Here is a 14,773-nt window from a genome sequence, read left to right on the forward strand (position 1 = left end):
ATCTGATATCAATCATTTGATATTAGCAACAGCTCAATACATTCAAAACTAATGGGAAAACAACATTTTATAAGAAAATGTTTAATATAGCATAAAATGCTATGAATTAAAATATGTAACCAAGCTATATAAATGACTCTTCACACAAAAATTTAAAACTTAGCAAGTTCAAAATTATAAAATATAATGGTTTATTGGAAAGCACAGAAATGATATACTTCAACTGACTATTATAGCAACTCTAGATGGTATATGAATTTCATTTCCAACTATACATTTTCCTCTAAAATGAAAATAACCATTGGCTTTGATAAAGTTTTACTCTAACAGCTTAATAACAATATATACGCAAGCTTCAATTTTACTTACCTGCCTACAATTTAGAAATTCCTCTATCAAAAAGTTCTACACTCTCATGATCACTTGTATTATTTCATTTTATTTTTTCCATTTTCCTTGCATTATAGTGTCCGTTACTGGCTTTTAAGAGCTTGTTTATGACTAAAGATGTTAACCATTTCTCATGCATTGCAAATGAAATACCATGTTTTTGTTATTAAACTTGTGTATTAAATATAATAAATATAATCATGTTGTTTTTCAAAAAAGCCTTATACTATCAACAGTACTTTTTAGCAACTACTCAGTATCTATCCAGTACAATTATCAGCTTATGTTTTCAAGAATGTTATCTATAAAAACAAGTACTAAATTGATCAATACTGTGCAATATTAAAATAATTTATTGTTAATCTACTTCGAACAAAAATATAAACACCACAGAATGAATCAGACACTCAACTGCAAGAAATTATTGTTCCCTACCATATCATTCCACATCTTTCAAAAAATCCACATTTCTCTATTATAATTTAATTATTTCTAATTTCCTCTAACGTACATTGTTTTTTCTTGAGCCCAGTTCACTTCTGGTATCTTTTGCCGATAGCTACCCTTCCTCCACCCCCACCACCCCCATTTAAACTTACTGTAACTTTTCAAGTTTCTCTAAAAATGCCCTCATTTTATGTGTTGTTTTTAAATATCCTTTCAAAAGTACACAACTTTGTCCAGATCTCTGACTTCAATTATGTTAACTTTCAATACATTAAAGGATTAAAATATGAGGTTTCGCAAATTAAAACTAGACATAATATTGGAAAAATAAGATACTTTCATACCAAAACCTTTAAGTATGCAAGTAGTAGAAAGTTATCTTTAAAATTTTATTTAAGCTATCTGCAAATAAAATACAAAATCAATAATATTAATTACTACTCTATTATTGCAAGAGAGCACATGTTATTTAATGGTTTGGACTGAAAGGCATCAGGACCTAACAATATAATTCAGTTTGGTGGTTGCATTTAAAATGCTGAGAATTAATTTGTTTTAAAAAACTGTGATAGTTCTAAATATCTACATAATGTATCAATAACTTCTTAAGCAAATGAAGATTTCCATAATAAGAGAATTATTTACTGGTACTTTCTTGTGTGGGGAAAAAAGGAAAAGAGTAAATACTTTTCATATAAAGCCTGCAAAAATGACCAAATATTCTGCAAAAACAATTCTAAACTATATTAACCTTAGGTTGTTTTTACCCTTGCATATAAAACAAACATACATATAGAACAAATAATACTTACTACATTTTATTTTTTAAAAATGTATTAGATAATTTGTCAAATAAAAATGCTTAGGATTAATATATCCTCCTAGAGCAATTCTTTGTCCTTGTATTTCTCTTGGAGCATTAATCCTCACCTGGCCTCTTGATTACATGAATTAAATAAGAAAGACCGTAAGAGCCAGAGGGCTGCTTACTGTTGATTAAAATAGTCTTAGTTTTCATGCCATTCCATTTAGTCAAAGGTTATGAGAAAATTTTGTATTTCATGTTTCCAAAGTATAAGGTGCCCAATGGAGTATGACTGAGAGCTTAAAAGATCTTATAAAGAATTTTAATGCATGTTCTGTAAAGAAAGTAAATTTGAAACTGGAACAGCAATATGAATTTAGTTTTGCTTGTTTTTCTTTTTATGTTTGATATACAAATATTTTCCTTTAAAATTCCTTTTACTAATATTAACTTAAAAAAGAAAGCTATGTTCACAGAATGATAAAATTTAGTAGATCCTGGAATACTACCTAATTCAGTCAAAAAAGAAACAGTACACATAGTCTCTAACAACTGAAAACTCCAAAGTGGGAGAAAACTCATCACATGCACATCAAAGGAATTAAATTTGATTCTTAACCAACTTACCCAATTTTTGACTTCTCTTTTAACTTAGAACAAGTTCTTGCTTTTTTGCTCTCTTTGTCCTTTGGCTTGGCTTTCATCCTTCTGCCTCTCTTCTCCTCTCTTCCTTCAACTGAAGCACTAGGAAAGTTCTCAGGGCTCATGACTCGTGGGATATTGCGCTCCCCACGCTCCTTTGCTTTGGCTATGGCCTCTGATATTATACGATTGGCCTTTTCTTGCTTGCTTTCTGATTCCACCTTTTTTCTCTGCTTCTTCTCGGACACGATCCTCACCTGGGTATTCTGCAACTTAGTGTATGTCCCAGAACCATCATTCTTCTTGGAAGACGGAGGCTAGAGAAACCAAAATATTATTTATACAACATACCAGAGTACACAAAAAAAACAATGAACATAAATATCTGAATATTTTAAATTAGGCTTAAAGAAGTGACAAACATGAGCAAATATGTGAGTGTTACAAATTGAAAATTCAAACATTTTGCTAGTCTAGAAATTAGTGTAGGTATGAAATAAAAAGCTCAACTAGTTCTTTTAAAAATGAAGGTTAAAAAAGGATAATACAGATTCACTGAATTTTTCACAGTATTCTTGATTAGTTGATTCAAATTTTATCCTGCAAATATGTTATACATTTGGAATTTTTTAAACAGTCTTTTCTTTCTTCTTCATTCCAGAACTCTGAAAATTATTAATACATTTAAATTAGCAATTTTAACACAGAATGGCTACTCCTATTATAATTGTTAGAAAAATAAAGCCTCTGGTTTACAAGAAAATAGAACTAGAACCTGAAACATTGAAATAATTTTAATGTGCAATCTAGGCAGCAACATAGCTAGTTAGTAAACATTCCCATACTTAAAATTAGAGAAAGTTTTAGTTTTTCCGTGAAAGAGTTAAAATGTGTCCCTCCCCCCCCTTTCTATATCACAATTATTTTGCTCAAGCAATTCTGGGGGGAAAAAACAAGTTTTATAGTTTTATGTTAAAATTATTAATATTTAGCAATATCACAGGAAGCAGATCAACAGCATTTTTAAAAGAATATCCTCTTTAAACACACATTCATCCACATATAGATCACAGTTTTGTTATGTTCTTACCCGTAAACATGCCTCTGACTATAGCAAAGGAAAAAACCACCAGGAATTTCCAAACACATTTTCATGCTGATTCCAGTGGGCTTCACTGGATATCTTTTCTATACCTGCCTCATCAAAGGTTTCATCTCAGTGCTGCAGCACTGGGAGAGGAAGGAAGGCTTAGAATCGCTCACTAAAATGCCACCTTAAGGCCTACAGGCTATAACAAATAACCAAGACTCGAGAAAACAGCAACAAGCTCAAGATGGCGATGCAGTACGACTCCCGCAGCAGCAGCCAGTAATAAGGAAGGTTATTCAATCCCATTAGCCTTTTAGCCCAAAGAACCCCTCCTCCTCCCACTCATTCAGGCTTTCACTTACCCTTCCTCTTGGCCTCTTCACTGAAGACATTTTTGGCGTCAGACAAAGGCTTGCCCTCTGCTTTTTCACCACCCCAGGCAGTGCTCAAGAAAAAAGCATTGAAAGATTCCTAAATGGCCTATTTAGCAAGCTGCAACCAAGAGATGCACAACCCCTCCACAAATACACATTGTGATTGATCAACACATTTCTGCCTTAGCAAGTTTATCTCCACTGTTCACCCTATTTAGATATGAAAAAGGCTGTAAAGTCCTCCTGAAAAGCTGAGTTCCCTCAATAGCTATAAGCAGATAGCCAGATTCCAACAAAGCACAGAAAGAAATGCATGCACAAAGCATCAAAATGCATCAGCATGAATATTAGAGATGTCGTTAAAAATACTGACTCCTTCTGCGGAAGTAGGCCAGCAGATGGTGCTACCAGTTATTATTCCATTAGACTCTGCAATTTAACCCCCAATGGACTGTTCTTCCTTCCATGTAACACATTAACTCTCAATCTGCCATTTCCTGCAGCCAAGTTTTTAAAAATATACATTAAAAACCTGACTTTTAAAAATCATCTGAAAACTAAAACGATGGTGAAATAGCTTTCTTTACGTAGCTATTGGTATTAAAAAACAAAACCCAATGCAATTTTTACTGGAGAAAAACACTTTTCCTCATGATACCCTAAAATATTTCAAATATAAAAATAGCTAAAGGCAAACAAAGGGTTAAAGAGCAGGTCATGCAAATGAACACATAGCAAGTGACTTCTCTTTAAGAAATTAGATAAGGTCTCCTATGATTCTTCTAACAATAAGCTAACAATGCTATTTTCAAAATAGAGAAATTAAGCTATTTTCATTTAAATTCTAAAAAGAATTTTAAAGTGAACTCACCAGAGTTGTCTATAAAGAATTACTAACCACACTTAAATTTTTCCTTAAATGTGAACACATTAATTTTCCTAAAATAAAAATATAAAATCTTCCTAACCTTTGCCCCTCATATTCCATTTTAATTGCATTGCTGAGTTTTTCAGATAAATTTTTAATTTTAGTTCCTTGCTAAAAATAAGTAAGTAGGCAAGTCCACCTGAACTTGTTCATCAGTACAACTTTTCCTTCCATAAAAATTTGAGACTATTTTAGTAAGCGGTGTCCTTAAGTATCTGAAACATAATTTTCACTGCTTAAAATTTAAGTTTACCTCTTTCATTGATACTAATTTCTCATTTGGTCGTGGCAAGTCATCTGTTATCTCTATCAAAGAATCCTTTTTAATTTTTTTTTTTTAATTTTAGGCATCGGAAAGTCTCAAAACCGAGTAATACTATATGAACAGTGTCCTAGAAAGACCAATCTGGACAGCAGGAGAGAAAATTAAAGACAGAGGACTGACTACTAATGGCAAGGACAGGTTCTGAATGACCTGAGAGGTCATCTATGTAAAAATCACAATGACCAATAATAAGGGCGAATGCTTACCAGGTGCTTATTTTATCAAGTGCCAGGCACTATTCTAAGCATTTTGCATGTAATAACTAATTTAATCCTGAGTGATAATAGGGTTATAGTGACAATATAGTAGCAAATGGGAGACATACTCCTAGAGCAGAATTGCAAAATGATAGAAACTAAGAGCAAAGAATTTAAAAAATCGTAACAATAACAAGAGATAACACTTGTTTAGTCCTTACTTTGTGCCAGGTACTATTACTAATATTACATATATAGTAGGTCAATTTATCTTCGAAACAATCCTGTGAGAGATGGACTACTATTAACCTCATTTGATAGCTGAGGATATTTAGGCATAGAGAAGTGACTTGCCCAAGATCACACAGCTACTGAATGATTGAGCAGGGATTAAAAGGCAGAGAGAGCCTCATTATGAAAAGCATGCTCTTAACCACTATATCATATTTGGTTCAAATACCATAATTTAGAGGGACTAATTTGAACACAGAAAAAAGTAAGTGACTTTCTCAAAATTGCAAAGAAACTAGCAATAAAGCTAGGATGAAATTTAGGTCTTATCACTGCCCTTTCTAAGATGTAGAAAGCAACTACATATGGAGGGCAGGGAGAGTCAATATTTGGTTTCTAGAATAAGTAACTGGTACAGAAGGCAAAAGAAATAGAAAATCTAGTTGATAAAGGGTGTGTATGTGTGTGTGGCAAGTTTAATTATTTTTACACTGAATTTGAAATGGAGAGCTCCAGTAACTGGAAATTTAGAATTGGATTCTCAGAGAGGACAGGTCTAGAATACCAGATAGGGAATCTTCTGCTGTTTTCTCATTTCTGTAAATATTCCCAATAGATTCTATTATTTTACTCAAAATCTAAATGACTTAACATTAAATCTTAATAGTAGACAACAGGGAATCTATGATTAAATATTCTTCTATTAGAAAACAATATTTTAAAACTATATTCCCACAGATCAACATTGAGGTGTTAAATAAACATTTTCAATTCACACATACGTTCAACATACAAAAGAGTAGCTGCTAGACTTTTTTCAATGTTATATTTTTTCTCCCTTTACCCTACATAAGCACTACTCAAATTCTGTCAAATGCCCTGACCGGTTTGGCTCAGTGGATAGAGCGTCGGCCTGCGGACTGAGGGGTCCCAGGTTCGATTCTGGTCAAGGGCATGTACCTTGGTTGTGGGCACATCCCCAGTAGGGGGTGTGCAGGAGGCAGCTGATCGATGTTTCTCTCTCATCCATGTTTCTAACTCTCTATCCTTCTCCCTTCCTCTCTGTAAAAAATCAATAAAATATATTTAAAAAAAAAATTCTGCCCTAACTGGTTTGGCTCAGTGGATAGAGCGTTGGCCTGCGGACTGAAGGGTCCTGGGTTCAATTCCGGTCAAGGGCATGTACCTTGGTTGCAGGCACATCCCTAGTAGGAGGTGTGCAGGAGGCAGCTGATCGATGTTTCTCTCTCATCGATGTTTCTAACTCTCTATCCCTCTCCCTTCCTCTCTGTAAAATCAATAAAATAGATTTTAAAAAATAATAAAAAAATTCTGTCAAACTACTTAATTGTATTTAGTTTTGTTTTCTTCTTAGTCCCAACAGTCCTGCTGTATTAAGTTTCCACTTATTAAGATTACATTGTAGTTACTTAGAAAATATTCTCTTATCCACAGAAAATATACACTAAAGTCTTTGAGGGTGATGGAACATCAGCCTTGTACTTTACAATTATTTACAAAATGAAAGAATTTCTTTGTATTTCACTTGTGATTTTTTTCTGTAAAGTTGTCAGTCTCAAAATGTCAGTTTTTTAAAATTTAAAATTAAGGCAAAGGCCTTTGTCCCAAAGAACCTATATGCTAAGTAAGAAAAAATATAAAAGAAGGTGAAGATACATATATTAATATCATCTCCAAAATTTCTAAGAAAAAGAAATTATAGCAAAACATAAGGTGATATCTTGTGATATATTAATTATTTTGAAAGCAACCGGGAGGAACATATGAAAGACCTGGACACATTACAATATTGGAGAAACTCAAGGATTTATGGTATGAGTGTTTTTCAAACCACAGGTCATGACCTAAAAGCAAGACATGATATAAATTTAGTGTGGTTAGAATAACATTAAAAAATGAAATAGAAGGGAATGAAAAAGGATGACATCTAATCTTTATGAATGTTAACTCTTACAAAATCAGAAAGTTTTCATACCACCTGTTATCTTCTTTCCCTTCATGAAAGAACAAAGCAAAGAGATTTTGGCAAGAAACCAGAGGTGTTAAAATCTGAGTGGGGACTCAGGTCTCTTCCCTCTTGGTGGAATAATTTTCCCACGTACTCTACCCCCACACTGGGGAATTCATCAAATTTAAATATTTTAGTTGTATACAAGTACTAAAAATTATTAAATTACCAGTGTGTGGACTTTAAGTGGAAATTACAAACTTCAAAAAAGGAGAATGATCACATGGCTGCTACACATCTACTATGGAGAGCACAGCTTCCTCTCTTGGGGAAAAAGTAGATAGGAAAAAAAAAGTTCTACTTCACATATTTTAAAATATGAAGGAATAAAAGGTCTCAAATAATTAAATTAGGTATAATTTAATAGGTCTCAAATAATTTAAAGGTATAATTCCTTAGTAAGAATAAAACACAGAACAAGGAGGTTTCAACAACATAGATAAAACTGCACTGTAGCTAAACATCTTCCAAGCTTTCTCAGGAGACAGGCCTCTCAGGCGTCAGGCCTGAAGGACCAGGTGGATGGAGGTTCCATTAGAAGAGAATGTAAAACAGGAAAGACACAGCAAGCCTTGAACACACAATGCAGAGAAAGTAACAGAAGAAAAACACTAGTGAAACCCCACAACCAAAAGTTTAAGGAGCTAGCAGATGAAGAGGAGCTAATGAGGAAAAAAGAAACTACAAGACTGGGAAGATGAGGATCAGGAAAAAGTGGTGACAGGAAAGGGTTAAGCACTCTGCAGTCAAAAGCAAAGTAAATATCTCAAAGTAATGTGATATTATAAAGCTAACTCACAAGGCATTTTAGTTCCCTTAAACTGTTTATGGTAAGCCAGTGTGCTAGCTTTTAATCTCCTAAAGAAGAACCATCATAATTATCTAGTTAAAAATTCATATTAAACCAGTCTTCCAAAAACAATAAATTTGTAGTTAATCTCGGTAATGTGTCAAACATTAGTGTGGTGACTTCTTTTGTTTTTTATTTATTGCACATGATTTCCCCCCACAAGCTACCAATAAAGACTTGCTTTTAAAGAGAAAAGGGGCAAAAATTGATTCAAGAGTGTATTATAAATCTGTCAGTCTTCTTCTGAGTTTTACTCTTAGATTTGCTTTCAGAGTTTTTGATGGAAGTGAAGCAATTATTTTACTTCACTTTCTTCACATCTGTAAACTGCCATGTTCACAATAAACAGCTTATTTTCATCATGTGACTTGTGTAGTACACAGGTTTCTACTTGTAGTTAATTATGACATTAATTTTTTTAGTATCATAAATCTTGAATCTTACATTAAAAAGGTAATACTACGAAAAGTATTCCTTTATCTTAATCATCTACAGAGCAGGTTAGGCAAATAGTAGAGTCTCATAAAAGTTCTGTATTTTTTTAAAATAAAATTTATTACATGACTTACAGGAAACACAAAGAGAGAAAGGAATGTGTTGTAATCCACAATATCCAGAATGTGGGAAACTCTGTAAGTGGCTCTGTTTCTTCAGCAAAGAAATTGTAAAAAACAAAACAAAGAAGTGTTCAGACTATAGATTAAAAGATACTTAAGACTAAATGTAATGCCAAAATAATAACAAATAGAAGAAAAAAAGGGCCACTTAAAATACATATCAACCAACTATAGTATGTGCCCCCCCCCCTTTTTTTTTACAAAACAAATAAAAGCTTTAAAAAATACAATGTGGCCCTTCTTTTAATTTCAACCTGAACACGTTAACTGTAAAAATACATTTACTAAACTACAAGGGAAATTTCAACTTTGGCTATTTGATTATGAAGGAAGTATAGTTATTTTTTAGGTGTGAAACTGATTTTGTGTTGTCTTAAATACAAAAATCTTTGTGTTATTACATATATAAATTGAAATATTTACAGATGAAGTGGTGATTAGCAGGACAAGAAAGCTAGATGCAGCAATGAAGACTGAAAAGCAATGGGTTAGATTATCAAGTGTCATAAATCATCTATAATAATAAAAGTGTAATATGCTAATTAGACCAGATGTCCTTCCGGATGAAGCCAGGGCTGTGAGGGAAGCCTGGGTCCCAGATGCCAGAGGGAAGCCCAGGACCCGGGTGCCAGAGGGAAGCCAGTACCAGCAGCCAGGAGAAGGAAGGCCTACTCTTGCATGCATTTCATGCATCAGGCCTCTAGTGCTAAAATATCTGGACTTTATGCTGAAAGAATTAAGGAATTAGTAAATAATCACATATAGAGAAGTAACAGGATCAGATTTTTATATCAAAGTTTGCGAAGTGATTCCAATAAATATACCTGAATACTTGATGACAAATTTATTTATGAAAAGGTCATACATGAAATAAAAACATGTAATATTCAACCTTCTATTATTGTATATTAGTTTGTGTTGCTTTTTTAATGCTGTATTGTTCAAAAGTTCATCTATTGCATCCAAACACAAGTATGTTTTTAAAACCACAAACCTCACCCAGTTCACTATTGACTGACAATACTATTAGTAAATATATTGAATTCATCAGTCCCTAAATTACCCGTGACACTGAAAGCTATTCAAAACATATATAAAAGGCTAATATGCAAAGTGTGGGGGGCGCTGAGGGATCGAGAAAAGGAGGAAGCCAGGAGGCGGGGAACCTGATTGGCCCTGATCACCCGCCAGGCCTAGGGACCCTACCCTTGCACAATGTCATGCACCAGGCCTCTAGTTCAAAACATAATATTGTGATTAAGGGAAGGTTTTTGAGTCAGCTTGCCCTGGGTTCTAATCCCAGTTTCATCATTTACTTGGGCCTCAGCTTCCTCTGAGGAAATAACCTATCTACCTACTACGGCTTAATAAGTTTCCCTACTGGAAAACATTTGCACCAGTTAGACTATATGACCCAGTCTGTTCATCATCCCATGTAAGTGAGTACTCTGCACCTCTCAGATTATATCTGTTCAGGTGCAATATTTTCAAGGTGATTCCATCTAGTAATAGGCCATCATTATTCTTGATGGTCTGATTATCTAAGAATGTTTTTAAACTGTGAGCCATCAATTCAGTGAATAGCCATTAAGGTTACATGGTTGGTAAGTAGCAGAAAGGAGTTTTAAACCCAAGGCTGCTTAACCAAAGTTACTATTTTATTTTATCATTAATGTTTAATTATGCAATATTTTAATAGAGAAAATTAAGACCCATGAAACAAGATTAAATAGATATAGTATTTGCTTTTTATTTTAAATCTGTCATTTAAATAAACAGGGATAGTCCTAGCTGATTTGGCTCAGTGGATAGAGCCTGAGGACTGAAGGGTCCCAGGTTTGATTCTAGTCGAGGGCACATGCCCAGATTGCAGGCTCGATCCCCAGTAGGGGGCGAGCAAGAGGCAGTCAATCAATGATTCTCATTCATTGCTGTCTCTCTCTTTCTCTCTCTTTCTCCCTTCCTTTCTGAATTCAATAAAAATATTTAAAAATAAATAAACAAACATATATACTATAACTATTCCATTGCGTCCCCTTCCTTCCCCAGTGTTTATGAACTATGCCTCTAAGATCAGTGGTTATCAACCTTCTGGCCCTTTAAATACAGTTCCTCATGTTGTGACCCAACCATAAAATTATTTTCGTTGCTACTTCATAACTGTAATGTTGCTACTGTTATGAATCGTAATGTAAATATCTGATATGCAGGATGGTCTTAGTGGTATTTTAATACAGTTAATGTTTTATTAATAGAATTAAGGATATGTATGTATAAAATTTCATTTAAAATAATTATAAAAATAAATTCATTTTTTCATTTAATTAGGGTAGATATTTTTCTTTATAGTTCAAATTACTATGTACATTTAAATGTTTATTACTAAATAGCTTTCAAATATTTATAATCTTTCTCATTCTTCTTTCACTTCAAAATAAAAGAAATCTTTTTTTTTTAAATCTCACCTGAGGATATTTTTCCATTGATTTTTAGATAGAGTGGAAGAGAGAGGGAAAGACAGAGAGAAATATCAATATGAGAGAAACACATCGACTGGTTGCCTCCTGCACACACCCTGACCAGGGCCTGGGCGAGGAAAGAGCCTGCAACCGAGGTATATGCCTTTGACTATAATCGAACTTGGGACCCTTCAGTCCACAGGCCAATGCTCCATCCACTGAGCCAAACCGGCTAGGGTAAAAAAAATCTAAAAGATCCTTAGCAACTCACTTGTCTTTCTCAAATTATGCAAAATCCCTTTAACTTACCCCAGTCTTAGCCAACATTTTTCCTGAAGAAAAAATAAATTTAGAAAGCACATTAAAACAAAGGTAAGGTAACAGATTCTAAGAATGACAGAGGGGGGAACTCATAGCTGTTTACAGATAGATCAATGCTCTTCAAAGGACATCCTGACAATAAGAGAATAGGCAAAAAATTGTATGCCAGGCTTAATTACTAATTTTTAAAAAATGACCCTTCCCCAGTGCCAAAAGAATGTACTACTCCTCGCTCTCCTAGAACATGCTCCAGGTGCACGGGAATTCTCCGCCTGACACAGTCTCACACCCACTTGCAGAGGCTGCCTGGGTCTATATCTACTCTCTAGATTTGTTCTCTCAAGGAATTCCTTGTTTGGCAAGGAATATGTATTGCTCGTATGCGCATGCGTAGGCCAGAGAAATAGTGAGAGAAAGGTGGAGCTTGGCTATGTAGGCGGAGGAGTCCACATGTGGTCAGAGGCCCTGGAGGTGCAGGATGGAACTGGGGTAGAAATGGAATGTAAATGGCCCACTTCTGCCACACTCTGGATGTGGGACTCCAGAGAGTCCAATAATTCGAAATCCAAACCAGCACTTCTGTTTGTCAAGAAAGAAGGATAGAACATATTTAAGAGTTTACTGGCTTTATATACAACATTTAAATATTTTGACATACAGTATAAGAGCTTCCATTTGTACTCTTTTCCTGCGACTCACAAATATTAGGACAAGCCTGCACAAAAATGAGTTAAGAAACAGTTATGTAAGAAAAAGGATAAAAAGGAACTAGGATTAGGGAATCTCTTTTATGCTACGTCACTAAAAAGCTACATAGACTACATAGATATCTGGGCCTCTACAACTGTAAACTATTTAAAACTTGATTAATGATTAAAGTTCCTTCTATTTCTAAAAATAAATGTTTAAAAACCCTTAGAGCAAGATATCATTATTAAACAACAAGCTGACTTTAGAATTTATAAAGCACTTTCAAATTCATTGTTCATTATCACATTTACTAATCAGAAATGCCAGCAATACAGAAATACACGTTACAGATGAGAAAACTGCAGAGACGGTACCTTGCCTAAGACCACTATCATGGTAGATGGCAAGGTCGAGACTTGAACCCAGTTCACCTGACTCTAAATTCAGTGTTTGTTCCACTTTATCAAAGAGACTTACACATGAAAGCCCACTTTCAAAAGGTTAACTGTCCACACTGGAACTGAAAAACAAATGGCTGATGCCAAAAACAAAGATGAAAACGACCTAATTCCTCTCTTTCACAAACAGCTTATTTGTCTGATGACAAAAACTCATGCATTCAACTTCTGAGTCATTATGGCTCAATTCAGTAAGCGATACAACCACATGAGTAACATGAAGAAAGTGCTGAAAGCATATGATACAATATAACAGAGTTGATAGTGTTTTTTAAAATAAAATACAGTTAACACTTTGGAAATCAGATTACCCGATTTAAAAAAATAGTGATGATTCCTGAAATACTTCAATATCTAAGATGACTATGATTTAATTTGAAATAAAATTATTTTATAACATTATATAAATAATTATATAAACAATTAAGTAAAAATACTAAATTATGTATTACAAAATCATAACTTTGTTATCTTTTCTCAATACCTGCTTTTCTCAAATCTGTGTTCAAGTCTTGGGTCTGTGACTTATAAGCTATTGTACCTTGAATCCGGTTTCTTTATTTATAAATTAAGATGTCACCAGTAACATCGTAAGATTATTGTGAGAATAAAATGTGTTGACATATAAAAAGTACCTAGCAGCCCTAGCTGGTTTGGCTCTGTGGACAGAGCGTCGGCCTGCGGACCAAAGGGTCCCAGGTTCGATTCCAGTCAAGGGCACATGCCCGGGGTTGTGGGCTCAATCCCCAGTAGGGGGCATGCAGAAGGCAGCCAATCAGTGATTCTCTCTCATCATTGATGTTTCTATCTCTCTCTCCCTGTCCCTTCCTCTCTGAAGTCAATAAAAATATATTTTAAAAAGTACCTAGCACAATGCCTGGCATAGGGCTGGGGTTTACCAAACAATTGTTAAATAAATGAAAATTTTGTGGGAGTTTTATCCCCCCCAAAAATTGTTTTTATTTAAATCATTTAAGTATACATTATTGAGAAATCTGAAACCATAAGGTCCAAATAGCCCAACTCTAATCATTTCACTCTAGACAATTCCTAGTATGAGAAGCAGAGAGAAAAGACTGAGCAGAAATTATTTTTCTGCTGAAAGATAAGATACTCAAACATGTTTTTTTATAATGTGAAGTAATAAAATCATAAAACAGTCCCCGGTTAATTCTTTAGTTAAATATTTTCTAATTGGCCTCATGACTTATAAGCAGAATAATGCCCCCCAAAGATATCAACTGCCTAATCCCCAAAATCCGTGAATGTTAAATTACTTAGCAAAGGGGAATTCAGATTGCAGATAGAATTAAGGTTGTTAATCAGCTGACCTTAAAATGGAGGGAGCTTATCCTAGATTATCTCAAGGGTAGGTGGAAGAAAAAGGCGGAAGAGAGTCATGTAATGAGAGGACTCTATCAGCCATGCTGGAGTTGAAGACAGAAGGGAGCCACAAGTGCAGAATGTGGGCAGCCTCCATAAACTGGCAAAAGCAAGAAAATGAGTTCTCTCCTAGACTTCTAGAAAGTAACATAGCCCTGCCAACGCCTCATTGTGAGATCTATTTCAGACTTCTGACTTCTAGGACTGTAAGATAAGTTTGTGTTCTTTAAAGAGTTGCAACAGTATTAAGTAACTGATATCTGGCTGTAGATCATGTCCAGCTTCAATATTCACACACTCTAAGGCAGTGGTTCTCAACCTTCCTAATGCCGCGACCCTTTAATACAGTTCCTCATGTTGTGGTGACCCCCAACCATAAAATTATTTTCGTTGCTAATTCATAACTGTAATTTTGCTACTGTTATGAATCGTAATGTAAATATCTGATATGCAGGATGTATTTTCATTGTTACAAATTGAACATAATGAAAGCATAGTGATTAATCACAAAAACAATATGTAATTATATATGTGTTT

General features: G+C 34.3%; 1 protein-coding gene across 7 annotated transcripts in view; it reads right to left on the reverse strand.

Moving 5' to 3' along the window:
* The window catches only part of CHD9 (chromodomain helicase DNA binding protein 9), a 106,462-nt gene that overhangs the window by 67,786 nt on the left and 23,903 nt on the right, over positions 1–14,773 (reverse strand). For 3 of the 7 annotated variants that reach the window (XM_023744400.1, XM_023744402.1, XM_023744401.1), the window contains exon 3: positions 2,270–2,601. In XM_023744400.1, coding sequence (XP_023600168.1) covers positions 2,270–2,601 — 332 coding nt within the window. Of the gene's footprint in view, positions 1–2,269; positions 2,602–3,736; positions 4,139–14,773 lie in introns of those variants that run through there. The other 4 variants (XM_023744405.1, XM_006103073.3, XM_023744404.1 and 1 more) reach the window with 3 other exon arrangements.

This window comes from Myotis lucifugus, unplaced genomic scaffold (genome assembly GCF_000147115.1).
Source record: "Myotis lucifugus unplaced genomic scaffold, Myoluc2.0 scaffold_460, whole genome shotgun sequence".
Lineage (NCBI taxonomy): Eukaryota > Metazoa > Chordata > Mammalia > Chiroptera > Vespertilionidae > Myotis > Myotis lucifugus.